This window comes from Mus pahari, chromosome 21, assembly GCF_900095145.1.
Source record: "Mus pahari chromosome 21, PAHARI_EIJ_v1.1, whole genome shotgun sequence".
Classification (NCBI taxonomy): Eukaryota; Metazoa; Chordata; class Mammalia; order Rodentia; family Muridae; genus Mus; species Mus pahari.
This window is the reverse complement of record NC_034610.1, coordinates 24,261,197-24,282,252: the sequence shown is the minus strand read 5'-3', so window position 1 is coordinate 24,282,252 and position 21,056 is coordinate 24,261,197. Positions and strand designations below refer to the sequence as shown.

At 47.2% G+C, this 21,056-nt stretch overlaps 1 protein-coding gene across 5 annotated transcripts in view; it reads right to left on the bottom strand.

The window, feature by feature from the left end:
• The window catches only part of C21H6orf89 (chromosome 21 C6orf89 homolog), a 35,147-nt gene extending 15,505 nt beyond the window's left edge, over positions 1-19,642 (bottom strand). The window contains exons 1-4 of one of the 5 annotated variants that reach the window (XM_021221373.1): positions 19,428-19,642; positions 10,738-10,828; positions 5,182-5,389; positions 4,359-4,572 (exon numbers count right to left, since the gene is read on the bottom strand). In XM_021221373.1, the coding sequence (XP_021077032.1) occupies positions 4,359-4,572; positions 5,182-5,370 (403 nt within the window). In that variant the 5' untranslated portion in view covers positions 5,371-5,389; positions 10,738-10,828; positions 19,428-19,642. Of the gene's footprint in view, positions 1-4,358; positions 4,573-5,181; positions 5,390-10,737; positions 10,829-14,592; positions 14,743-19,427 lie in introns of those variants that run through there. The other 4 variants (XM_029533025.1, XM_029533026.1, XM_029533027.1 and 1 more) reach the window with 4 other exon arrangements.
• Positions 19,643-21,056: the final 1,414 nt, after the last annotated feature.

Sequence of the window (21,056 nt, the reverse complement as noted above, 5' to 3'; positions counted from 1 at the left end):
AAAAAAAAAAAAAAAAAAAAAAAAAAAAAAAAAAAAAAAATCTTGTCTCTATTGATTTTATACGTTAAGTATCTTCTTAGTGAAATGTCTCTGGAGATCGGGAAGACTCACACCAAGATTATCAATGAGACAGATCTAGTCTCTCCTAAGGCGGCCCTAAGAAGTCCCTGCAGGAACAGAGCAAGTGGCCAGATGATGGCTAGCAAAGTGGGGGGAAAGATGAGGGCTAAGGACTGTGAGGACCACGTAACACAGGTTGCCCAGGTGTCAAGGGGAGAGGGACTTTTGCTTTCTACACAGCCCTGATATCACTGAAGAGGAATGGTGCCCTGGATTATGGTAGAGATGGGGGACATGGAGGTAGAGGTTCATCTTCCCACAGTATCCCACAGAGGTGTGGCTGGATCCAGCTGGCTCTCCATCTCCATAAAGGTTTTGTCTGTAATAGTAGCAGGAGTTGCCACACTAGTGAGCAGAATCCTCTTTGGGAAGACAGCTGCCGCAGCTGCAGCACGCGACCCTGGCTCAGCACCTTCCTCCAGCTCTATAAAACGCTGCTTCCTGTTTCTGCACTGCCTGTGGTTCCCACCCACTCCAGTTTGTAGCAGGAAGGGAGAGGCCTCCCAGGAAGGCACTCAGCGACTGTCCATATTTCCCTAAGCCCCTTACTGCAGAGCCCGTCCTCTAACAACTAGTTACATTAGAAAACAAAGCCAAGGGTGGCCCAGAGGAGAAAACCTTGGCACCAATTCAGTACAGTCAGACCTCAGCACACACGCCCTCCGCAGTGTCCAACCTCCAAATCAAGGTGACATGTGCCCACTCAGGACATCTCCATCACCACTTCTCTTGCTTGCTTTCTCATCCTAGCAATGTGCTCAATAAAGCTCACAACCTTTTTTCCAAGTTCTCCCCAGGGTTTGGATCATCCCATTGTTTGAAATGTCCAGAGCCAGTGTCTCAGCCCAAACAGCCTTGAAGTGCGTGTGCAGAACCGCAGACTACCACCTTTTCTCACACACTGGGCCCTGTGCAGAGAGTGGGTGGGCTGACCTACTGTCAGGGACCTCCTGATGCCTATGAGATGCTTACAAGGAAAACTGGCGGCTCATGCTGGTCCCATGCAGATAGCCATGGCGCAGCCTGGAAGTCTCAGTAGGGAAGGCTTTTCACACACATTATTAACCTAGCAGAAAGCAAGGCTCGAATAAATCCCCTTCTGGGTAGAAAGGACAGTGAAGAAAGAAAAACCTTGAAGCTCCGGCTCTGTGGGGCAGGACTGAGGCCATCTGTGGTGCTGCACACAACAGTGCAGTGCATACACCGAGGACAGCAGTGCAGGGTGTACACAGATGTACACAGAGGAGGGGCGCCTCCCACTTTTCAGAACCCTCACTGGGGAAGAACATCAAATTAGGAGCAGCCTCCTGGTGCTCTCACAGGGCCCGCAGCCTGACGTCCTACTCTAGGATGTGCTCAGAAGAACCTGCAGAGCCCATGACCAAGGGCCCTCAGTCTCATGGCTGTGATCACTGCCTGATCAGTGACCCTGGCAAGTTCCTGTTACAGAGCCCCTTCCAGCGGACGGTGGAGGAGGCCTTTTCAAGGTCCCCTGCGTCGAAGGCAGCACGCCCAGAATCATTTCCACACAAATCAAGAATGGATAGGGCACCCTATGCCAAGCATTTTACTTCAGGAACACTGCACTCGAACTATCCCCATAGAGTCCCACCCTCCTGAGTTCTCACAGGCAGACACCAATCAGGCTCCAGCTTTAGGCGAGCTACTCAGCCTCCACCACAGCGCTCTCCTCACTGAGGCCGCAGCAGCACAGTGCCATTCCAGAGCGCTTCCGCAGGCCAGGCTGTGAAAACCCCTAGCACCAGCACCACCTAGAGCCCGATCTCCAGCGCCTTGAGGAAAAAGGCTCTTATTTCCACCACCGTTTTTGTTTTGTTTTGTTTTGTTTGTTTTTGTTTTTTGAAATCTAAGTATTTCATAGCTGGGCTGAGACCTGGACCCTACGCCTTACTAATTCCTTAGTTCTGAAGCCAAACTCCTCGATGACACTGGATCCGTGTCCTCCTCCCTTGGAAGGTGCGGAATGCAGAAAGCCCCACTTGTAAGCAGAGATCCAGCGCCTCTGCATGAGGGCCAGCCCAGGCCTCTGCACTGTCACAGTGTACGGACTGAAAACTGTCCACTGACTTTAACTCGGGTGGCCTGTGTGAGTATAGTGGGGTGTTATTCCTAGAGCATAAACACCAGTGGCAATCTCATGGAAGAAAATGCTCCCCACTGCCCAGCAACAATTAAGTGTCATAGTTCCTCAGGGGGGGTATGGTCTCATGAGCCCCTCCTCATTAGGGACAGAATGATGCTGGCTTCATCCTGTACAGACAGCCACAAGGATCTTTAAATTTTGGGGTTTTTTGGTTTTGTTTGTTGTTGTTATTGTGTTTTTAAGACAGGGTTTCTCTGTGTAGCCCTGGCTATCCTGAAACTCACTCTGTAGATTAGGCTGCCTTTGAACTTATAGAAATCCACCTGCCTCTGCTCCCAAGTGCTGGAATTAAAGGTCTGTACCACCAGCTGGGCATGGTGGGGCACGCCTTTAATCCCAGCATTTGGGAGGCAGAGGCAGGTGGATTTCTGAGTTCGAGGCCAGCCTGGTCTACAGAGTGAGTTCCAGGACAGCCAGGGCTATACAGAAAAACCCTATCTCGAAAAAACAAAAGCAAACAAACAAACAAAAGGGCTGTACCACCTTTGCCTGGCAGCCACAGTATCTTTAAAGTGAATGTTTTCAGCAACATTCAAATTCTTATCATGTCAGAAATCTGTGAGGGAAAATGTCAAGTTGCTTAAATTGTGTATATATTTTCAAATGGAATTAACTATGGTACTGGAAATTGGTATTCAAGCATATGGCAATAAATAAATATGGTATTTCCGGTTAGTTTAAAAATAAATCCCCACAGACAAAAAGTCATGGGGCTGAGTTCTTATCACACAATGTTCTCTTCCTCTGGTTTTTATCTAACTTGGGACATCTCTTCAGAACTTCCACAAATGTACAAAGATAGCTTTCAAAGGTGACCAATCCAAGGGGCGGTTTTTATGACTGATAAAGTCAGGCTTTAAGAAATGACATTCTGATTTTATAAAAGTTAGCTTAAACCAGTCAAGTTTTCTCTGGAAACATTTTCTAAAAAACTTATCCTGGATTCTAAAGGTTTCAGAACAAAGTTATACAAGAATGTGGCCAAGGGAGGTTAACAGGACAAAGGCAACAACAACAACAACAACACAAAGCACAGGGTCTGGGCAATCTGACCTGACACTTCAAGTTCAATCCTCAGCACCCCGTCAACAGGAGACAACCAACTCCCGGGAGATGCTCTGTCCTGCACTATGGTGAGTGCTGTGGTACACATGTGCACACACACGTGTGTGATACAACATTCACACACACAATGCGGCACATAGACACTCAGCACTCTCACACACTCACACACGATGAGGCACACACACAATGCACACAACACTAATAAGCACATTTTTCTCAAAATCTAATGGGGTTTGGGAGTAAGCACAGCAGAAGGTTCTAGCACAGACTACTCACACAGTGCTGGGTTTAATCTCCAGAATGGAAGAGGAGAAAGAGGAGGGAGAGGGTGAGGAGACAGGATTCATTCCCTTGAGCACTATCCCTCTACTCAAACAGTAGATCTGGAGTGATCCCGTACCTCACTATTTTCATGTGCGGCCAAGAGGCTCTGCTGCCACCGCAGCACTGCTGGTCTCCTCAGCTCGTTGGGCTGGCAACACTGCCACACTCTGGGGCACTACACCAGTGTCACTGACTAACTGTGGTAGCGAGAAGGAGCAAGCTGAGTAAGTGAGACCCGCGGCCCAATCAGATAACAGCGGTTAGAGTTGTCTGGCAGAGAACCTGGGGAGAAGGCTCTTCTGGGGACCCCTTCCCTACCATGGCGTCCTAACATTAGAGGACTTGAACTTGGCCCCTCCAGACACACTTCTCTAGCAGGCCTAACTTCTCTGACGTCAGTTTCCTTGTCTGTAAAATATGGACGATACAGCTCCTCCCATAGTCTAAGTCAGACAATACTAGGAAGGTGTCTCTTATTAGACCGAATAATCCTTTTCCATCAAATACTGTCAAAACCCCTGGATCTCAGGTTGGGCATAAAGGTTCATGCCTGTCATCCCAGCTTTGGCGGGTCTGAGGCCAGCCTGAGCCACAAACCAAGTTCTAAGTTGGGCTCATCGACACGAGATCCTATCTGAAACAAACAAACAAAAAGAACATCACACTCCTCCGTGCAGCCTTCTACCTGGGAAGGATTTGTCCTCCTCTCTTCCTTGCAGAGGAGCGCCCTCATTCTCTGGCATATACTTCTTGGTAATGGGCAAGGACACCAGCCGAATGTGATGAATGAGTGAGCGCCAGGTGTGAGCTCCAGAAAGCACTGGCTCAGGTGCTAATGAGCTAAAAGGCTGAATTACAAAGTAGGCAGTGAACAAGATTAATCCCAGGGTTAGGAGGACCTAGAAGGAAAGACAAGAGTGACATTAAGAGTTGCCCCAACACAGAAAGTCCCGTATCACCGAGGAGAGAACAAGCCTCTTGGCTACTTCGAGTGTACCTAGGGCTACTCCACAACCATCAGCCAGCCATCTGCTTGCACCTCCAAGGGCAGGCATTTAAAGCTCAAGAGCTACAAGCCTGCAAGGCTCCTGAGCTTCCATCCCGCTGCCAGGTGCTACGCCCACTACACAAACACACAGCTTTCGTCTAATGGCAATCAACAGCACAGTCACATTTCCCTAGTAACACAGGTCGGCAAAAACAAAGGCCAGGGCTGGTGAGATGGCTCAGTGGGTAAGAGCACCCGACTGCTCTTCCAAGGGTCCTGAGTTCAAATCCCAGCAACCACATGGTGGCTCATAACCATCTGTAACAACACCTGACGCCCTCTTCTGGAGTGTCTGAAGACAGCTATGTATGTAATTACATATAATAAATAAATAAAGCTTTTTTAAAAAAAAAGAACAAAGGCCAGTTCACACTAGGAGAACACAGCTCGGCACTGAGACGAGTCCACAGTAACTGGGAGGGATGCTGAGGCGACATGGGCTCACCGAGTGACACATTACCTTATACACGGCTATAAGGAGAGGGTACTGGGGTGGTCCCCTCTGAGGTTCATTCTTTTCCAGTAGCTGTCTGATAAATTTTTCGATTGCCTTCTCGGACATTCCACACTGATGGCCTGTCTGTCTCACCAAATCAACAGTCTCTGAAAGTTTGTCATAGATGCTGATCTCATTAGCAGCAAGAGCCATGTCTTCCAAAATGAAGTCCCTGAAAGGGAACAAAAGGAAAGGACAGTTCCTTTAAAGTTCCTCCTAACCAAGACTACCTCTTTCAACAATGATTCTTGACCCTCTGAGAGAACATTTTTTTGTTTTCCCTCCCAAACCATACCAAATACTTTTCAACCAAATACAATGAACACCTAAAAACAATGTCAAACTGTTGTATATGCAACACTTTTGAAACGAGCGTTTTCTGTTTTGAGCCCTGCTGCTCGGGTGCTATGGTTCTGGGGCCTGAGTGACTCAGTCTCTTAGGTGCTAAGATTATAGCTCAGACAGGCCACTGTATCCAGTGTATGCATGAGTCATAAACTGTCATTTAGCTAGGCTGTATGTGGTATGCATGCCTTCAATCTCAGTACTCAGGAGGCAACGGCGGGTGGATCTGTGTGAATTCAAGGCGAAGCTGGGCACCATACAGCAACCCAGACTCAAAAAATTTTTTTAAAAAAGATTTGAACTCAGGATGTCTGGAAGAGATATCAGAGCTCTTAATAGCTGAGCCATCTCTCCAACCCAATTGTTAAAAATGAAATGCCTTCATGCTTTTTTCATATCGGAGGACCAGTGCTTAGGACCTTCCCACCTCCAGAAGGGCAGAGGGTACTCTTACTTGCCTACTTCAGTCTCCAACCTTGAAAAGCACTGACACAGTGCATGCAGATTCCTCAGTAAGGACTTGTTTCACCTGTTGGCTAGATCAGCAGCCAAGCAGCTCCATAAAGCAGTGTCCTGACACGTCACCGCTCAGGGTGACAAGAGTACAGCTCTCTATTCCTTATCACATCTGACTTAAAAGCAACCACTGTTCTAAAAGTGGTGGCTCACTGCGGCTTTGATCTCGTTCTCTGAAGGTTGGTGATGCTGAGCGTCTTCCCCTGTGCTTACAGGGCGTTTAGGTCACCCTTCTGCAGGCAGGGCTGTCTTCTGTGCATTTCTCTTGGGCCACTTCATTCTTAGTTTGTAGGAATTCTCACTGTGCTGGACACCAGTCCTCATCAGTCCCTGCAGACATTCCCTTCAGGCATCTCCCTGTTGGTACCACCAGGACTGAACCATCCACTCAGCTCTAGCTCATTTTCCTTCTTTCTTCCTTGTTAAAATTTTTTAAATTTATTTATCTTTAAAGAAAAAGGTGTTGTGTGACCTAGGCTGGCCTCCAACTTGATATTTAGCAAAGGCTGTCCTTGAACTCCTAACCCTTGGGTGTGCACCACCATAGTGGGCCCTCTGTGACTTCCTTTTTGTACTTTATCTTTTTTTAAGTTACATATGCGTGTGAGTGCAGGTAGGTGCACACATGTGCAGGTGCAGATACCATGAGTTTAGCACACATGACCTGAGTGCTGGGAACTGACCTGTGTCCTCTGTAAGAGCCCTCCCTCCCCACCTCTCTCTCTCTACCCCAGCCCTACTTCATTCTCTTGAGGCATCCTTGCAGCACAGCTTTAAACTCTGCACTAGCCCAGTGTCTCCATCATCGCTGCTTGTGCTTCTGGCCTTACCCTTCGGAAGCCAGTGCCTCCTTCAGCATCACAGGGGTTTTTAACTTTGACAGTTATTTTATGTATTATAGGTGTTTTGCCTGCAAACTATGTCCATGTACCACATGTATGCATGGTGCCCTCAGAGGCCAGAGGATGGCACCAGATCCCCTAGGACTGGAGTTACAGATGGCACTGAGTCACTGTGTGGGTGCTGGCAATGGAACCCAGGACCTCTGGAAGAGAAGCCAGTGCTCATAACCACTGAACCACTGCTCCAGCCCCACAGAGGCCTTTCTTTATGTTTTCTGCTAAGAATTTGATTATTTTTATTTTAGAGAAACCCTGCTTTGTTGTTTATTTGATGCACTGCCCCAGTGACATCCCAGTCAGCATCACTGGGAGAATGAAGTATGTGAAGTAAGAACTCACGAAGAAAGACCAGCACACTACTACTGGTGGGGGTGTAAAACAGTGCAGGAAAAACCAGGTGTCAGTTTTAAAATATTAAACACTGAGGGCTGCAGAGATGGCTCAGTAGTTAAGACTGCTCTTCCAAAGATCCTGAGTTCAATTCCCAGCAACTACATGGTGGCTCACAACCATCTGTAATGGGATCCAGTGCCCTCTTCTGGTGTGTCTGAAGACAGCTACAGTATAGTCATATACTTAAAATAAATAAACCTTAAAAAAAAATTGAGTTTACATATATCATACAACTCTACTCACAGGTATGTACCCAAAAGAACTCAAAACAAGTGTCCACACAAATACTTGAACTTGAACACAAATGTTGCAGCGGGCATTATTACTCCAAAGGTCTGAAGTACAAATGCAGGGATGGAATGTGGCAGGTGCATTTATGGATATTACAGACAACGAGAATGATGGAGTCATAACACAGGCTGCGTAGCCTGCAGTGTAGAAACAGGGTGATGAGTGGAAGACAATCAGAGAGATCAGCCAAGAGCAGGCGAGGCTGCAGACACAAAGCCCACCAATGCTAATGCTCGCCTCAGGGAGAGGCCGGAGAGAACAGACAACAGCCCATATAGGCAGGGTCTCTCCAGAGTGACAGGCTGTGAGCATAAACTGTGCTTCTCAAGTGGGTGAACTCTGAAGAAATACTACATATATAGAGTATATATATATATATACATACACATATATATATTCTTTTTTCATCTTTTAGTTTTTAGAGTCATGGTTTCTCTGTGCAGCCCTGGCTGTCCTGGAACTCACTCTATAGATCAGGCTGGCCTCGAACTCAGAGATCCCCCTGCTTCTACTCCGGAGTGCTAGGATTAAAGGCATGTGCTCCTACCACCCATCAGCAAATTATATCTTTTTTTTTTTTTTTTTTTTTTTTTTCGAGACAGGGTTTCTCTGTATAGCCCTGGCTGTCCTGGAACTCACTTTGTAGACCAGGTGGGCCTGCCTCTGCCTCCCAAGTGATGGGATTAAAGGCATGCACCACCACTGCCCGGCTATATATCCGTTTTTTTAAACAGCCATCCTAGTTAACACTTTAATGACACACTTTGAACTTTAGAATTGCAGTTGTTGCAGTCACAAGCAAGCTTATTTTAAACAGTTTATCAAACCTCTTTTTCCAGAGCCCACCTTTAGCAGTTGCTACTTATTTTTATGATTTTGTGCCAAGTAGGAAAGGTTTTAATGATTCCTTTAAAGAAAACTATGAATATCAAAATTAAAAATACAACCTTGACTGTAAAGAATTTTGGTAAAGGCCTAAGACCTGCACAACAAAAGGCCGTATTTCACACTTCAGCAACTGCAGAGAACTTACTTTTAAATTGGTGTACTTTAAAATCTAAAAGGTAGGGCTGGTGAGATGGCTCAGTGGGTAAGAGCACCCGACTGCTCTTCCGAAGGTCCGGAGTTCAAATCCCAGCAACCACATNCTGGGACTAAAGGCATGCGCCACCACGCCCGGCAGCAAATTATATCTTAATAAAGGTTGATATGTGTTTATGGATTTGAACTTATCCCTCTTGTGGCATTTATTATACTCTATGTTCTGTCTCCTACTGCCCAGTCATTGGTGTCTGAATCCTATGAGGGCAGGATACATACGATGTATATATCCTTACCAGAGGTCAATGTCTGGTGCTGATAATAAAGATTTGCATATACTTGGTGACAAACAGAATGATAGAGCCGGGTGTGGTGGTGCATGCCTTTAATCCCAGCACTCGGGAAGCAGAGGCAGGCGGATTTCTGAGTTCAAGGCCAGCCTGGTCTACAGAGTGAGTTCCAGGACAGCCAGGGCTATACAGAGAAACCCTGTCTCGAAAAGCCAAAAACAACAACAACAACAACAAAAAAAAACCCCAAAAAACAAACAAACAAACAGAATGATAATGGCTGGCTGAGGATGGACATGAGAAATCATAAAAGGATTCTTTTAGAAACCCACAGGTCTGGGGCTGGGGATGCTGCCCAGCTGGCAGACTGTTGGCCTGGCATGCAGAGGCCCAAGGTTCAGTCCTCAGAGCTGAGTAAACTTGGGCATGGTGACACGCATGCGCACGGTGGGAGCAGGAGGACCAGGAGTTCACCCTCCACTCACAGAAAATCTAGGCTGGCTATGCAGACCTGAAACTCATGGAAAGCCTCCTGGCTCCGTGTGGGATCACAAGCGTGTATGAGGGCTGGAGTGACAGCTTGGTGGGTAAAAGCCCTGGCTCCCCCTCTAGAGGACCTGGCTGTGATTCAGAGCACCTATGGTGACTCGCACCATCAGTAACTCAAGACCCAGGGAACCGAACCTGATGCTGTCTCTGGCCTCTGAGAATATTGCATGCATATAATGCACAGACACCCACATAGGCAAACACCATATACACTAAAAGTGAAATCTTTTAAAAATAAAAGTATTTTAAAGGCGTGCACCATCATGCCTGGCCCTCCAATATAGATTTTCTTACTGCATGTATCCCTGCTATAAACTACTTGTTAGTATGTGCGGAATAGAACAATCATTTGAAGTCACCCAGGTCAATGTCTTAATTTCTGGGTGAAGAAAAGATGCATCTGAGCCAGTTAGCTGCATGTGGACCTCACTCTGTCCATAAAGCCCTTGATGAGCAACCAGAAGGGACTAGAAAGCATTAAGAGCCACTCTAAGGGCAAACCAAACAAATCAAGGTGTAGTGTTTCCAAGCCAGGTACTGGTGGCACAAATCTTGTGACCCCAGCACAACTGGGAGGGGCTGGCTGGAGCTAAGGATGTAGCTCAGTTGGTAGAAGGATTGCTCAGTGTGCACAAAGTCCTGAGTTCCATCCCTAGCACTGTAAGAAACAGCCCTCGGTATAGGCAGGAGGGTCACAAGGTCAAGGTCACTCTGGCTACAGTGCAAGTTCAAGGCAAGCCTGGAATACACAGAGCTATACTCCCTCCAGCCAAAAAGGAAACCTTCCAAAGAACACTGAGTTCGGAGATCTCTGTGAAGCTCCTACTGCTACTCTGATGGACAAAGGAAATGAGAGCTGTCAAGGAAAGACAGCCACAGGTCACAGCAGTTCAGTGGCTGCGTGAGAAATCCACGGGGAGGGCCTGGGGGTTCAAAGCAGTGGTGGCAAGATCAAGGCTCTGGGCTCAATCCCCAGCACACGCAAAGGAGAATAAAATGATATTGCCTTATGATCCAGTAATTCCAGAGACAGCATTCTTCTGTTTAAACTGGAGACTTTAAAAATGATCATACAGAATCTTAGGAGCTGGTTACAATGTTAATTAGATAACAACAGGAAGCAGGAAGTTACAGCAGGCAGCGGGCATGAGAAGGGTGAGTGAGCTGAGGCTGATGACAGACAATCCATTTACCTCCAGAGAGAGGGCCCAGCCTGGCAGAAGGGAGCTTGCCTCGGAGGGAAGTTCAGAAGGCTGAGCTTGATCACTTAGCAGTGGTTCAACCCTGCAAGGGCAGAGGCAGGGTCACCAGGGAGTTAGGAACCACGGCTTCCATCCCACCCTTCAGTCGTCCTCCATTAACAATGGGAGAGATGTTTCAAGACCCTCAGTGTACGCCTGAAACCACATTGTACTGAACTGTCAGACACCAGGTTCTCTCATACACACTTATGAGTAAGTTTAACTTACAAATGACAAAATAGAACAGTGACAATGAATCTAGTCTCATTCTCAAATGTCTTGTACTTACCCTTCTTAGGATTCTGTGAGGTGCTAAATATATATGCAAATCACATGAGGGGAAGGACATAGGCGCCTTTCTTACTTAACAGCATTAGGAAGGGTTACGCCGGGGACCAGACACTACAAAGTTACTAACAAGAAGGTGACAGACACGCACACAGGAATGCTGAACAAGGCATGCTACTCAGAAGGGCACACAACTCAGACCACAAGCACTGCCTATTGCTACAACTGCCCAATGGGCATTTCTGACTGCAGGGACTACAGCCATGGGGGGGGTTACTGTACTGAGTTCCTACAGGTCTGGGAGTGGGGCTTGACAAAATGGTGACCTTTCACACCTCTTCCCTGCGGATCAAAGGCACACTCGGGTCATGGGTTCAAGCCCCAGCACTGTAAAATGAACGGAAGTAACAAAGGCACACTCCCTTTTAAAGTGACTGCTTCAGGACAGCAGCTCTCAGCCTAAAGTGATTGTGATGTCATTACCATATCTGGTGATATCTGAAAGTTGGGGATAAGGATTGTTTGTTTATTGTTTTTATTGTCAAAAGTAGAGGAGTCCTATTAGCATCTAGTGGGTAAAGAGGCAATATCACACAGGGCCCAAACAGTCCACCACATAAGAATGGTCTTGCTCAAAGAAAAGAGAGCTGCCCCTGGTTTTCAAGACAGGCTTGCAGAGGTGAGCCAGGATGCTGGTCTGCAGTGGAGGGGGACTTCAGGAACAGAAGCAGGGAAGCTCTGCTGAGCCGTTCCCCACAACTCCACCTGGGCCTCAGTCCCCATGGAAACAGCGCAAGAGCATGGCTCGTGGAACTTCTTGGACAGAACTTGTTAGGAAAAAGCTTGTGGAGGGCTGAGCATGGTAGGACCATCCTGGAATTCCAGAACTGGGAGGCAAGAACACCAGGAGTTCCAGGCCATTCTCAGCTACATACGGGGTTCAGGGCAATCTTGTAAGATCCTGATTCAAAAACATGGACAAACAGGAAAGAGAGATAGGTCAGCAATTAAGAATGCTTGGGGCTCTTGCCAAGGATCTGGGTTTGGTTCTCAGCACCCACATCATGGCGCGCAACCACCTGTAACTCCAATTCCAGGGAATCTAATACCTTGTTTTAAGTTCTGTGGGCACTACATACATATGGCTGGGCAGTGGTGGCGCACGCCTTTAGTCCCAGCACTTGGGAGGCAGAGGCAGGCAGATTTCTAAGTTCGAGGCCAGCCTGGTCTACAGAGTGAGTTCCAGGACAGCCAGGGCTACACAGAGAAACCCTGTCTTGTCTCAGAGAGAGTGAGAGAGAGAGAGAGAGAGAGAGAGAGAATATAAATGTAAGTGTCACTCTTGCAACAGTTCCTCCAGTGACATGAACACTGACATGAACGGCTGTGGCGGCCCAGTGACTTTAAGTCACAATACTGATCCATTTAGCTAGTGTACACATCCTAGCTTCTAACAATGAGAGCAATACCCAGAGGAGTTCTTTCCCCTAGCTAGCTCCCTAGTGGGGATGGTGTGCACACTCCATACATACATTCCATTCAGTGTCATCCCAAGGTTCTCATGACTTAAGGCAGTCTACCTAAGAGAACAATACATTCATTAGATTGCAATTAAGAACTTCCAAAAACCAGGCATAGTGGTGTATGACTTTAATCCCTGTACTTGGGAGGCAGAGACAGTAAGAGCTATGGATTTGAGGCCAGCCAAGTCTACATATTGAGTTCCAGGAAAGCAAGAGCTACATAGAGAGACCCTGTCTCAAAAATCCAAACCAAATAGAAATAGACAAAAACTATCAAGGAAGCCGGGCGTGGTGGCGCACGCCTTTAATGCCAGCACTCGGGAGGCAGAGGCAGGCGGATTTCTGAGTTCNAGGCCAGCCTGGTCTACAGAGTGAGTTCCNGGACAGCCAGGGCTACACAGAGAAACCCTGTCTCGAAAAACCAAAAAAAAAAAAAAAAAAAAACTACCAAGGAAAACTAAACATACTTAAGGGAGAGTAAATGGTAAAATATTAAAACAATTTGTGTGATTCAAAACAGTAATAATTTAGAACTATAAGTACTTAAATTTTGCAATACCATATTTTCACTACTGGTAAGCACAAAAGCAGAAAATGATACAGAAGTGTTGAAATGAACAACAGAAGCAATCCTAAGTGCATGTCAAAGGAAGGGAGACATGGCTTCTGAGGCGACTCCTGCACCGCAAGCTCACCACAGCCCAGACAGAAGTCCACTCACAGATTAGCAGAGTTACAAATATTAATGAGGAAAAGGTGGATGTAAATACAGAGGAAAATTACTTAGTCTTTGAGAAGTTAATGTTTAGTGAAAAAGTCACACAGGAAACAAAAATGGCATGGCACCATTACAGGAGTAACATGAACTAGTTAAACACAGAACCACACCACGACTCAGCAATTGTAGGGGCTAGGAGACCCAGGAAAACATCCAAGATTACAATGTTTTAGGAGGCTGCTAAGATGGCTCAGTGGGTACAGGTGCTTGCTGCCAACCCTGATAACCTGGGTTTGATTCTGAGGACCCACAGGTGGAGAGTGCCATCTCCTCTAGGCTGTCCTCTGCGGCCACATTTGCCCATAGCAGGTGTTCTGTGCGCTCGCTCTTCGCTCGCTCTCTCTCTCGCTCTCTCTCTCGCGCTCTCTCTCTCTCTCTCTCACACACACACACACACACTAAGTGTAATAAAATTTTAGTTATAAAGCATAAACTACAGAGATCTACCACATAGCAGCGCCACCCCACGGACACATCTCCATTCTCTATCTTCTCCCAAACCTTTAATCTGAAAGATTCTGGAAAGCAGAAGAACAATGAACACTCACAGTGTTCACTTAGACTTGTCTGTTGTCAGCACTGGCCCACATCTGCGCCCCACCCCCATTTCTTTCTCTCTCTCTTTCTGGTTTTTCAAAATAGAGTTTTCTCTGTGTAGCCCTGGCTGTCCTGGAACTAGCTCTGTAGACCACAGTGGCCTCAAACGTACAGAGATCTGCCTGCCTCTGACACCTGAATGCTGGGATCAAAGGTGTGCACCACCACACCTGGTTGTGTTTCTATCAAACTCACTTGAAGTTAACTGTGACACATTAAATTATCTCTAAATATTTCAGCATTCCATAAGAATTTCCCATGTGGCTGGAGAGATGGCTCAGCCGTTAAAGGCTAGGCTCACAACCATAAAATATAAGAGTTCGGTTCCCAGCACCCACGGCTGTCTCTCCAGCCAACCAGAGGAAAAAAGAAAAAAAAAAAAAAAGAATTTCCCATGTAACAACGGGCAGGCTTCACTGCCATTTCCACTAAAATTACTAATCTCTATTGCTACTCAGTATGTAGTTAAATCCCTTTCTCTGCACACGAACATACCTTTACACAGTCCTAAGATCGCCGACAGCCTTGGCTGCTGGCTCTGACCTAGTCAACACAGAACATCCCTAGTCTGACTTATTTTGCTTTCTCACCTTGCAGAAGTCTGCACATCTTTAAACTTACCTCTCTCTCCTCCAAGCCCTACCTTTTCCAGTTTCTGCCTTTAAACACTCTGTTCCCCTGGGAGCTGTAATGCCGGCTCTCTCTGCCCCCTCCCTTCAGAGTTAAATCTAGGAGGGGTGGCCTGTCTTCCTCAGCCCCCACTCCTTCACTAACCTGCTGAGTCACATGCCTGTGTTCTCACTTAGCCAATTTGGCTCTCGCTGGTCGCCAATGGCTGTCCTGGTGCCAAGTCCAAAGAGCGTCTTTCACTGACCGCTCTATGTGACCTCTGCACAGTATCTGCCGTCAACACCCATTTCTCCCTCAGTCCTTCAGCCTGGCATACCTGCCTTGCTCTCTCACACCAGAGATCACTATGTAGCAGCTGTCGTGATCTTCCCATTCCTTCCATAGCTTCCACTACAGCGGTGAGGGATCCCCAAATCTTCTTCAGCCCACAATTCTTTATAGAGCTCATGAGCCAACCTCTTATTTACCCACAGAGCTGACCTGATTCCCCACAAAGGAAGGTGTGTGTAGCTGAACTTGTCATTACATTAGCTCAGCCTCCTCCCCATCCTCTTCAAATGTTTACTTTCTTCTGTATACATGCACACATGTGGAGGTTGGCTGTGTCCTAGATGTTGGTCCCAGGGATCAAACTCAGGTCATCACACTCGATGGTAAATTCTTTCACCTGCTAAGCCATCCCTCCAGACCCTCCCTCCCTTTCTGTCTGTCTTTCCCCTATTTTTTTTTTTTTTTTGGTTTTTCGAGACATGGTTTCTCTGTGTAGCCCTGGTTGTCCCGGAACTCACTTTGTAGACCAGGCTGGCCTCGAACTCAGAAATCCGCCTGCCTCTGCCTCCCGAGTGCTGGGATTAAAGACGTGCGCCACCACGCCCGGCCTGTTTTTCCCTTTTAATGAAGACACTAGTCCTCCGAGTTTAAATGAAAACTCCGTTCTGCCTCATTCCTGCCCATGAAATCACCACTGAATGATATGGGTGTGACGTCTGGAACCCCAACACTCAGCAGCAGAGGCAGGAAGATATCTGCAAGCCTGAGGCCAGCTTTGTCTACAGTGAATTCCAAGCCAATCTGGGCCATAAGATAGAGATTATTATGAAGGAGAAAGAGAAGGAGGAGAAGGAGGAGGAGGAGGAGGAGGAGGAGGAGGAGAGAATAAATAATTAAAATTTTTTTCTACCATAGACTATCACAGAGCTAACGTTCATCTCTGTGTTTCCAGTCCTTACCTTCAGCCTAACCTTTTTCTTATTCACAGGTGGTTTTTCTAAACAGTGGTCAGGTTTACCTTTCAAGATGCCCTACGTCTTTCTGGGGTACAGTTTAGCACAGTTGCTAAGGACACAGGAGCTAGAGCTGGAGAAATCTGGATTCACCTCGTTTTTTCTATTTATTGATACACTCCTTAAATCTTAGAATTTTTCTCTTATAAAATAGGGATAATAAACCAGATGTGGGGAGCACATCCGTAATTTCAGCACTCAATTAGAGTCGGGAGGATTAGGAGTTCAGCTACATAGCAAGTTTGAGGTTAGCCTGGAGCCTCAAACATGAGACCCTGTATCCAAAAAAAGAGGGTGGTGGTGGTGGTGGTGGTGGTGGTGGTGGAGGATAATTATAGCTACTCCAATTGAGGATTACACAATGGTACATGTAAAATTTGTTCTAATATCCAAGTAAATGAAACACTTATACTAATAACTGCTATAAGATGAAGTCTAAACCCTACCACAGCTTACTTGGCCTGGTCGCCACCTCCTTGGTCCGCCCTGTTTTTCCACTAAGCCGTCCTCACCTTCTGCATCACCATGCTAGTTCACAGCCATCAGCCTAAAAAGCCTGTCTTCCAGTGCTCTGTCAATAGGTGCACACTCTGAACCTTCATCCATTTGTTCTTCCTCCTCCATCTCCTCCCAATCTACACTGTGAGTTCTTCCAAGCAGACTAATGGAGAAAACAGACTGCAGAGACGCCTCAGAGATCAAGAGCACTTCCTAATACTTCAGAGGCCTGGATTCAATTCTCAGTACCCACACAACAACTCACAACTGCGTAAGACCCCACCCCTACGTTTCAGGAGACCTGGACCCTCTTCTGGCCTCTTACATATATGTGGTGCATACACATACTCAGAATCACAAATATTCATAGGAATTAATATTAACAACAACAACAACAACAACAACAACAACAACTTGGGGCTAGAGAGATGGTTCAGTAGTTAAGAGCACTGCCTACTCTTCCAGAGGATCCCGGTTCAATTCCCAACAACCACATGATGACTCAAAACTGTCTGGAACTCCAGCTCCAATGCACATAATAACTTTTAAAAACTTTTTTAAACATAGAGAAAATGACAGCACAAAAAAATCCAAGAACCCGATGAAGGAACAAATCCAAAGAAAGGACCCGCTGAACACTGTCTCCAAACCATGTCTCGTGGTTCACTGAGTGCCCTTCCTTCTGATACAGGTCAGCCTGGGGTCGCTTTAGTGAGCACCTCCCCCTGTTCTGAATGTCAGAGAATAAACAGGGAGGACAGACACTCAAACTGGGTCACAGAAAAATGACCCAAGGCAGAGACCTGGAGAACGGAGAAAATGCAGGTTGTGGAGAGGGCTCTGTGACCCAGGGTGTTTGCTGCTATTTCAGGACCTGAGCTTGACTCTTTCTGGTAGAAAAGTTGGGGTATGTGAACACTCAGCCCAAAACTGCAAGGCAGCAAAGGTGAACTTTCCACACAAACACACCCACCTGTGTATATGTATACTATACATGTACATGTATACCTGGGGGTCTCGGGGACGGTTTGGTTTTAAGATACTGTTCCATGTAGTCTATTTCCCAAGCACTGGGATTAAAGGCAGTTGTCAGCACGCCTGACTTGAGTTGTAATCTGTGTTGCTTCCCTTCATACTGGGACCTGAGCAGTGCCTGGCGAATACCAGTCCAGTGCTCTGCCACTGAGCCAACCCCCATTCCCTGCGTGTTCTTAAGAGAGAAGCCGAAACAAGTCAACTTCCAGTTAACCAAATGAGAGAGAGGTCCGTAAAAAGTTCCACACTAGGAACCACCCAGTGAACAACGGAAAGGCCTAGAATCTGAAGTATGTAGGAGTAATCTCTACTACCAAGAGTGCGATGACTACAGAACATTCGATACCAAGGCGATACAGGCTTTCAGATCGTAAAATGTGTGGGGTTGTCACGTGTTACTACATACTGTGAGAAACAGCAGTTTTCAGGTTTCACCTTGCCCTAGGTGACTCCACTTTATAAAAGCAGCATTTGGCTCTATTTTAAGTGGAAATGCGGAAGCAGGAAGACCACACCGCGCCTCACTGTGCGTAGGACACCAGTTAGCGCTGCTCACACAGACTGGACTGACAACCACTTACTTCTAAAAGTTAATAAACAGGGTTTTCCACCTATAGGCCTATCAAGGCTGCCGGATGTGGCGACGCACGCCTTTGATCCCAGCACTTGGGAGGCAGAGGCGGGCTGGAGGCCAGCCTGGTCTACAGAGTGAGTTCCAGGACAGCCAGGGAGGAAAAATAAAACAAAACCAACAAACCATCAAAATAAATTAGGACTCTATGAACACATAAGGGTACTGAATTCACACCAGGAAAACCGTTATCAAATACACTAGATAAAAACAACTTATCATATACCCTAGAAAGTGGCAAAAATTAAACACCCTCACTTGAACCCCATGAAGACTTCTAAAGCTATAATGACAAGAGCTCCCACTGACCGTGTGACCATGAGTGTGTTCATTAAAGGCTGACAGCAGAGAACTCCTACCAATCTCTGGAGCTCAAGCACGGCAAGATCCTCCCCTTCCTGCCACTGCTGATGTGGCCACCTGTTTGTCCTTCTGGACCGACTGTCTGCCAGTTCATTCCCAAGCTCACCTCAATGGTGAGGTCTAGCTCCGGGCCTCCCTCAGCTCCAAAGCCTTCATACCTTATCTTGAATACTTGTCTTTCTCTTTACATCTGTAACCCTGCCTTCTGCTTCCTGTAAGATCTCTTAGAACTCCTGTGGCCTCTTTACTCCTTATGCAGCTATTCAATAGCCTACATAGACATATAATTACTGTGGGATGTGTAGTCTCCGGTGAGAGCTAATATCACCAATGAAGGCTGGAATGACATATTCTATTTTCGGTGACGGCCAGCTGTCAAGGGAAATCTTGAATTCTTGGCAAAATTGCAGCCAACGAAACCCAGTTTGTGAAGCTGTACTTCCATTCGATTGTGAAAATGACATTGTGCCTGGCATTGTGAAAAGACAAACGTGTCCCTGTATGTTTCTGACATAGCATACAGACGACACGTGGCCCGCAAGGTTTTAAAAGTCTTAAAATTCGAGGAAACACTAGGCAGGTGATTTTTCTCTCGTACTGGCAGGCGATGGATTGCAAACCGGTCAGTACGCCATGCCACGTTCTAGGACGCCAAGTTTATCACATTAAGTCCACGTTAAAATAAATAAATTAATTAAATGTTTCCTCCTTAACATTTGGACTAAGATGTCTAAGAAGGGGCCATTCAGGGAAGATGCTAAGGCATCTGTGACAGGTTGGCGAGCGGGGTCGGGGCTTTCAGACACGGCCGCCGCGTCTGCGAACCAAGTTCGAGCAGGGTCGGACCCCGTGTCCCTCTCGGCGGAGCCTCGGGAAAGATGTCAGAGGGGACGAGCCCCGGGGAGCGGCCGGGGTGCTGTCAGTCAGCACAACGCCGGAGGCGCTCGCCGAGGGACCGGAGCGGCGAGGAGGGCGGCCGGCTTCCCCCCTCCCGGCCTCGGGCCCCAGGCACTCACATGCGGGCCCGCGCCCTCCCGGGCTCCTCCCGCCTCGGGGACACCAGCCGCCCGGCCAGGAGGATGGGCCAACAACTTCCTGCTTCCGGCAGCGCGACCCGGAAGTGGTTCTCGCGCCGCCGGCCAGGCCTGGAACACAAAGGAAAAGCTCCTTGCGCCCCAGGTTCCAAAACAGCTCTGGCGAGGTCGCGGGGCGCGGGGCGCGGGGCAAGTCTCGCGGTATCTGAAAAGCTTGTGCTCTTGCTCCCCCTGGCGTCCGGATGGCGCTACTGCGCCTTCTCAGTCGTAGAAGTCTCAAAATTAATAATAATAACAATAATAATTCTTTAGGGGTCCGGACTCATTGTCTCAATTCACTCCCATTTACACTTGGCTTACTCGTTTGTATCTATTGACTGCTGATTCTGTGGTAAGCGTCACTAAGCACTGTACTCTTAGGAAACTGCCTCAACAATTCTATTTTAACGTGAACATTCTCACAACACCTGAACGTAGACCAGCCAAACAGGTTTATGGAGCTGGTCAACTGACTGCAGATTTCTCTCACAGATAGGGAGTGGCAGTCAGCATTGATGCCACATTTCTCTGTCCCAACTGTCTCTCTCTCTCTCTCTCTCTCTCTCTCTCTCTCTGTCTGTGTGTGTGTGTGCATGTATGTTTATATGCATAGATGTATAGATATGTATATATGTATATATTATGTGTACGTTTCTCCGTGCATATAAGTGTCGTCAGAGGCCAGAGGCACGGGATCCCATGGAACTGGACTTACAGACCGCTGTGAGCAGAATAATATAGATTCTGGGAACTGAACTCAAATTCTTTGGGAAAACAGCTTTCTGATCAGCCAAGCCGTCTCCCATGCCTCTATATCAGAATCTTTGATTTCTACACAGGGAAACGAAACAAAATACTGGGCTCAGCCCTGATGCTACAACTCAAAAGCCATGGTGACTGTGAGATGGGGTCAGATGAACCAGACTCCAGGCCACCAGGCCACTCTACGCTGTCCCCAGGACAGGCACAAAAAAGTCTCCTCTCCTGACACCCACTACGACCTGTACCCTCAGCTGACATACTAAGCCTGCCAGAGCTGACTTCATTTTTACCCCTTAAAATGGCAGTTGCACAGGCTGGAGAGAGGGCTCAGGAGTTACGAGCACCCGCTGCTCCAGAAGAGGACAGAGTGAATGTTCCAACACCCGCACAATGGTTTAAACCGTCTGTAGCTCCAGTTCCAGGGGATCTGATGTCCAACTCTGACCTCTATGAGGTCGCTGGGCGCACACATGGTCCTCATACACACGTGCAGGCAAAACACTTGTACCCTTGAAAGTAAATCAATCTGAAACAAAATCGAATTCCAGTTCTGCTGTGAACTATAAAGAATTTGGATTCGTTTAACAATTTAAATCTATGTGATCACGTACTTCTCAGCCTGTTTGGTAGCGAGGGAACTATAACACACCCTAAGCATGTGTCTGTAGCACACGGATTCGCAGAGACAGACACAGAGTGCCAGAGCAATCTTGCTCTTAGATCTGAACTTTTGAAAAGGTAAGGCTTTCCCTAGAAGCCTGACAGAGAGCTCAGTGTAGACCCATGAACTCGGAGCCTGAGCTGGCCGCT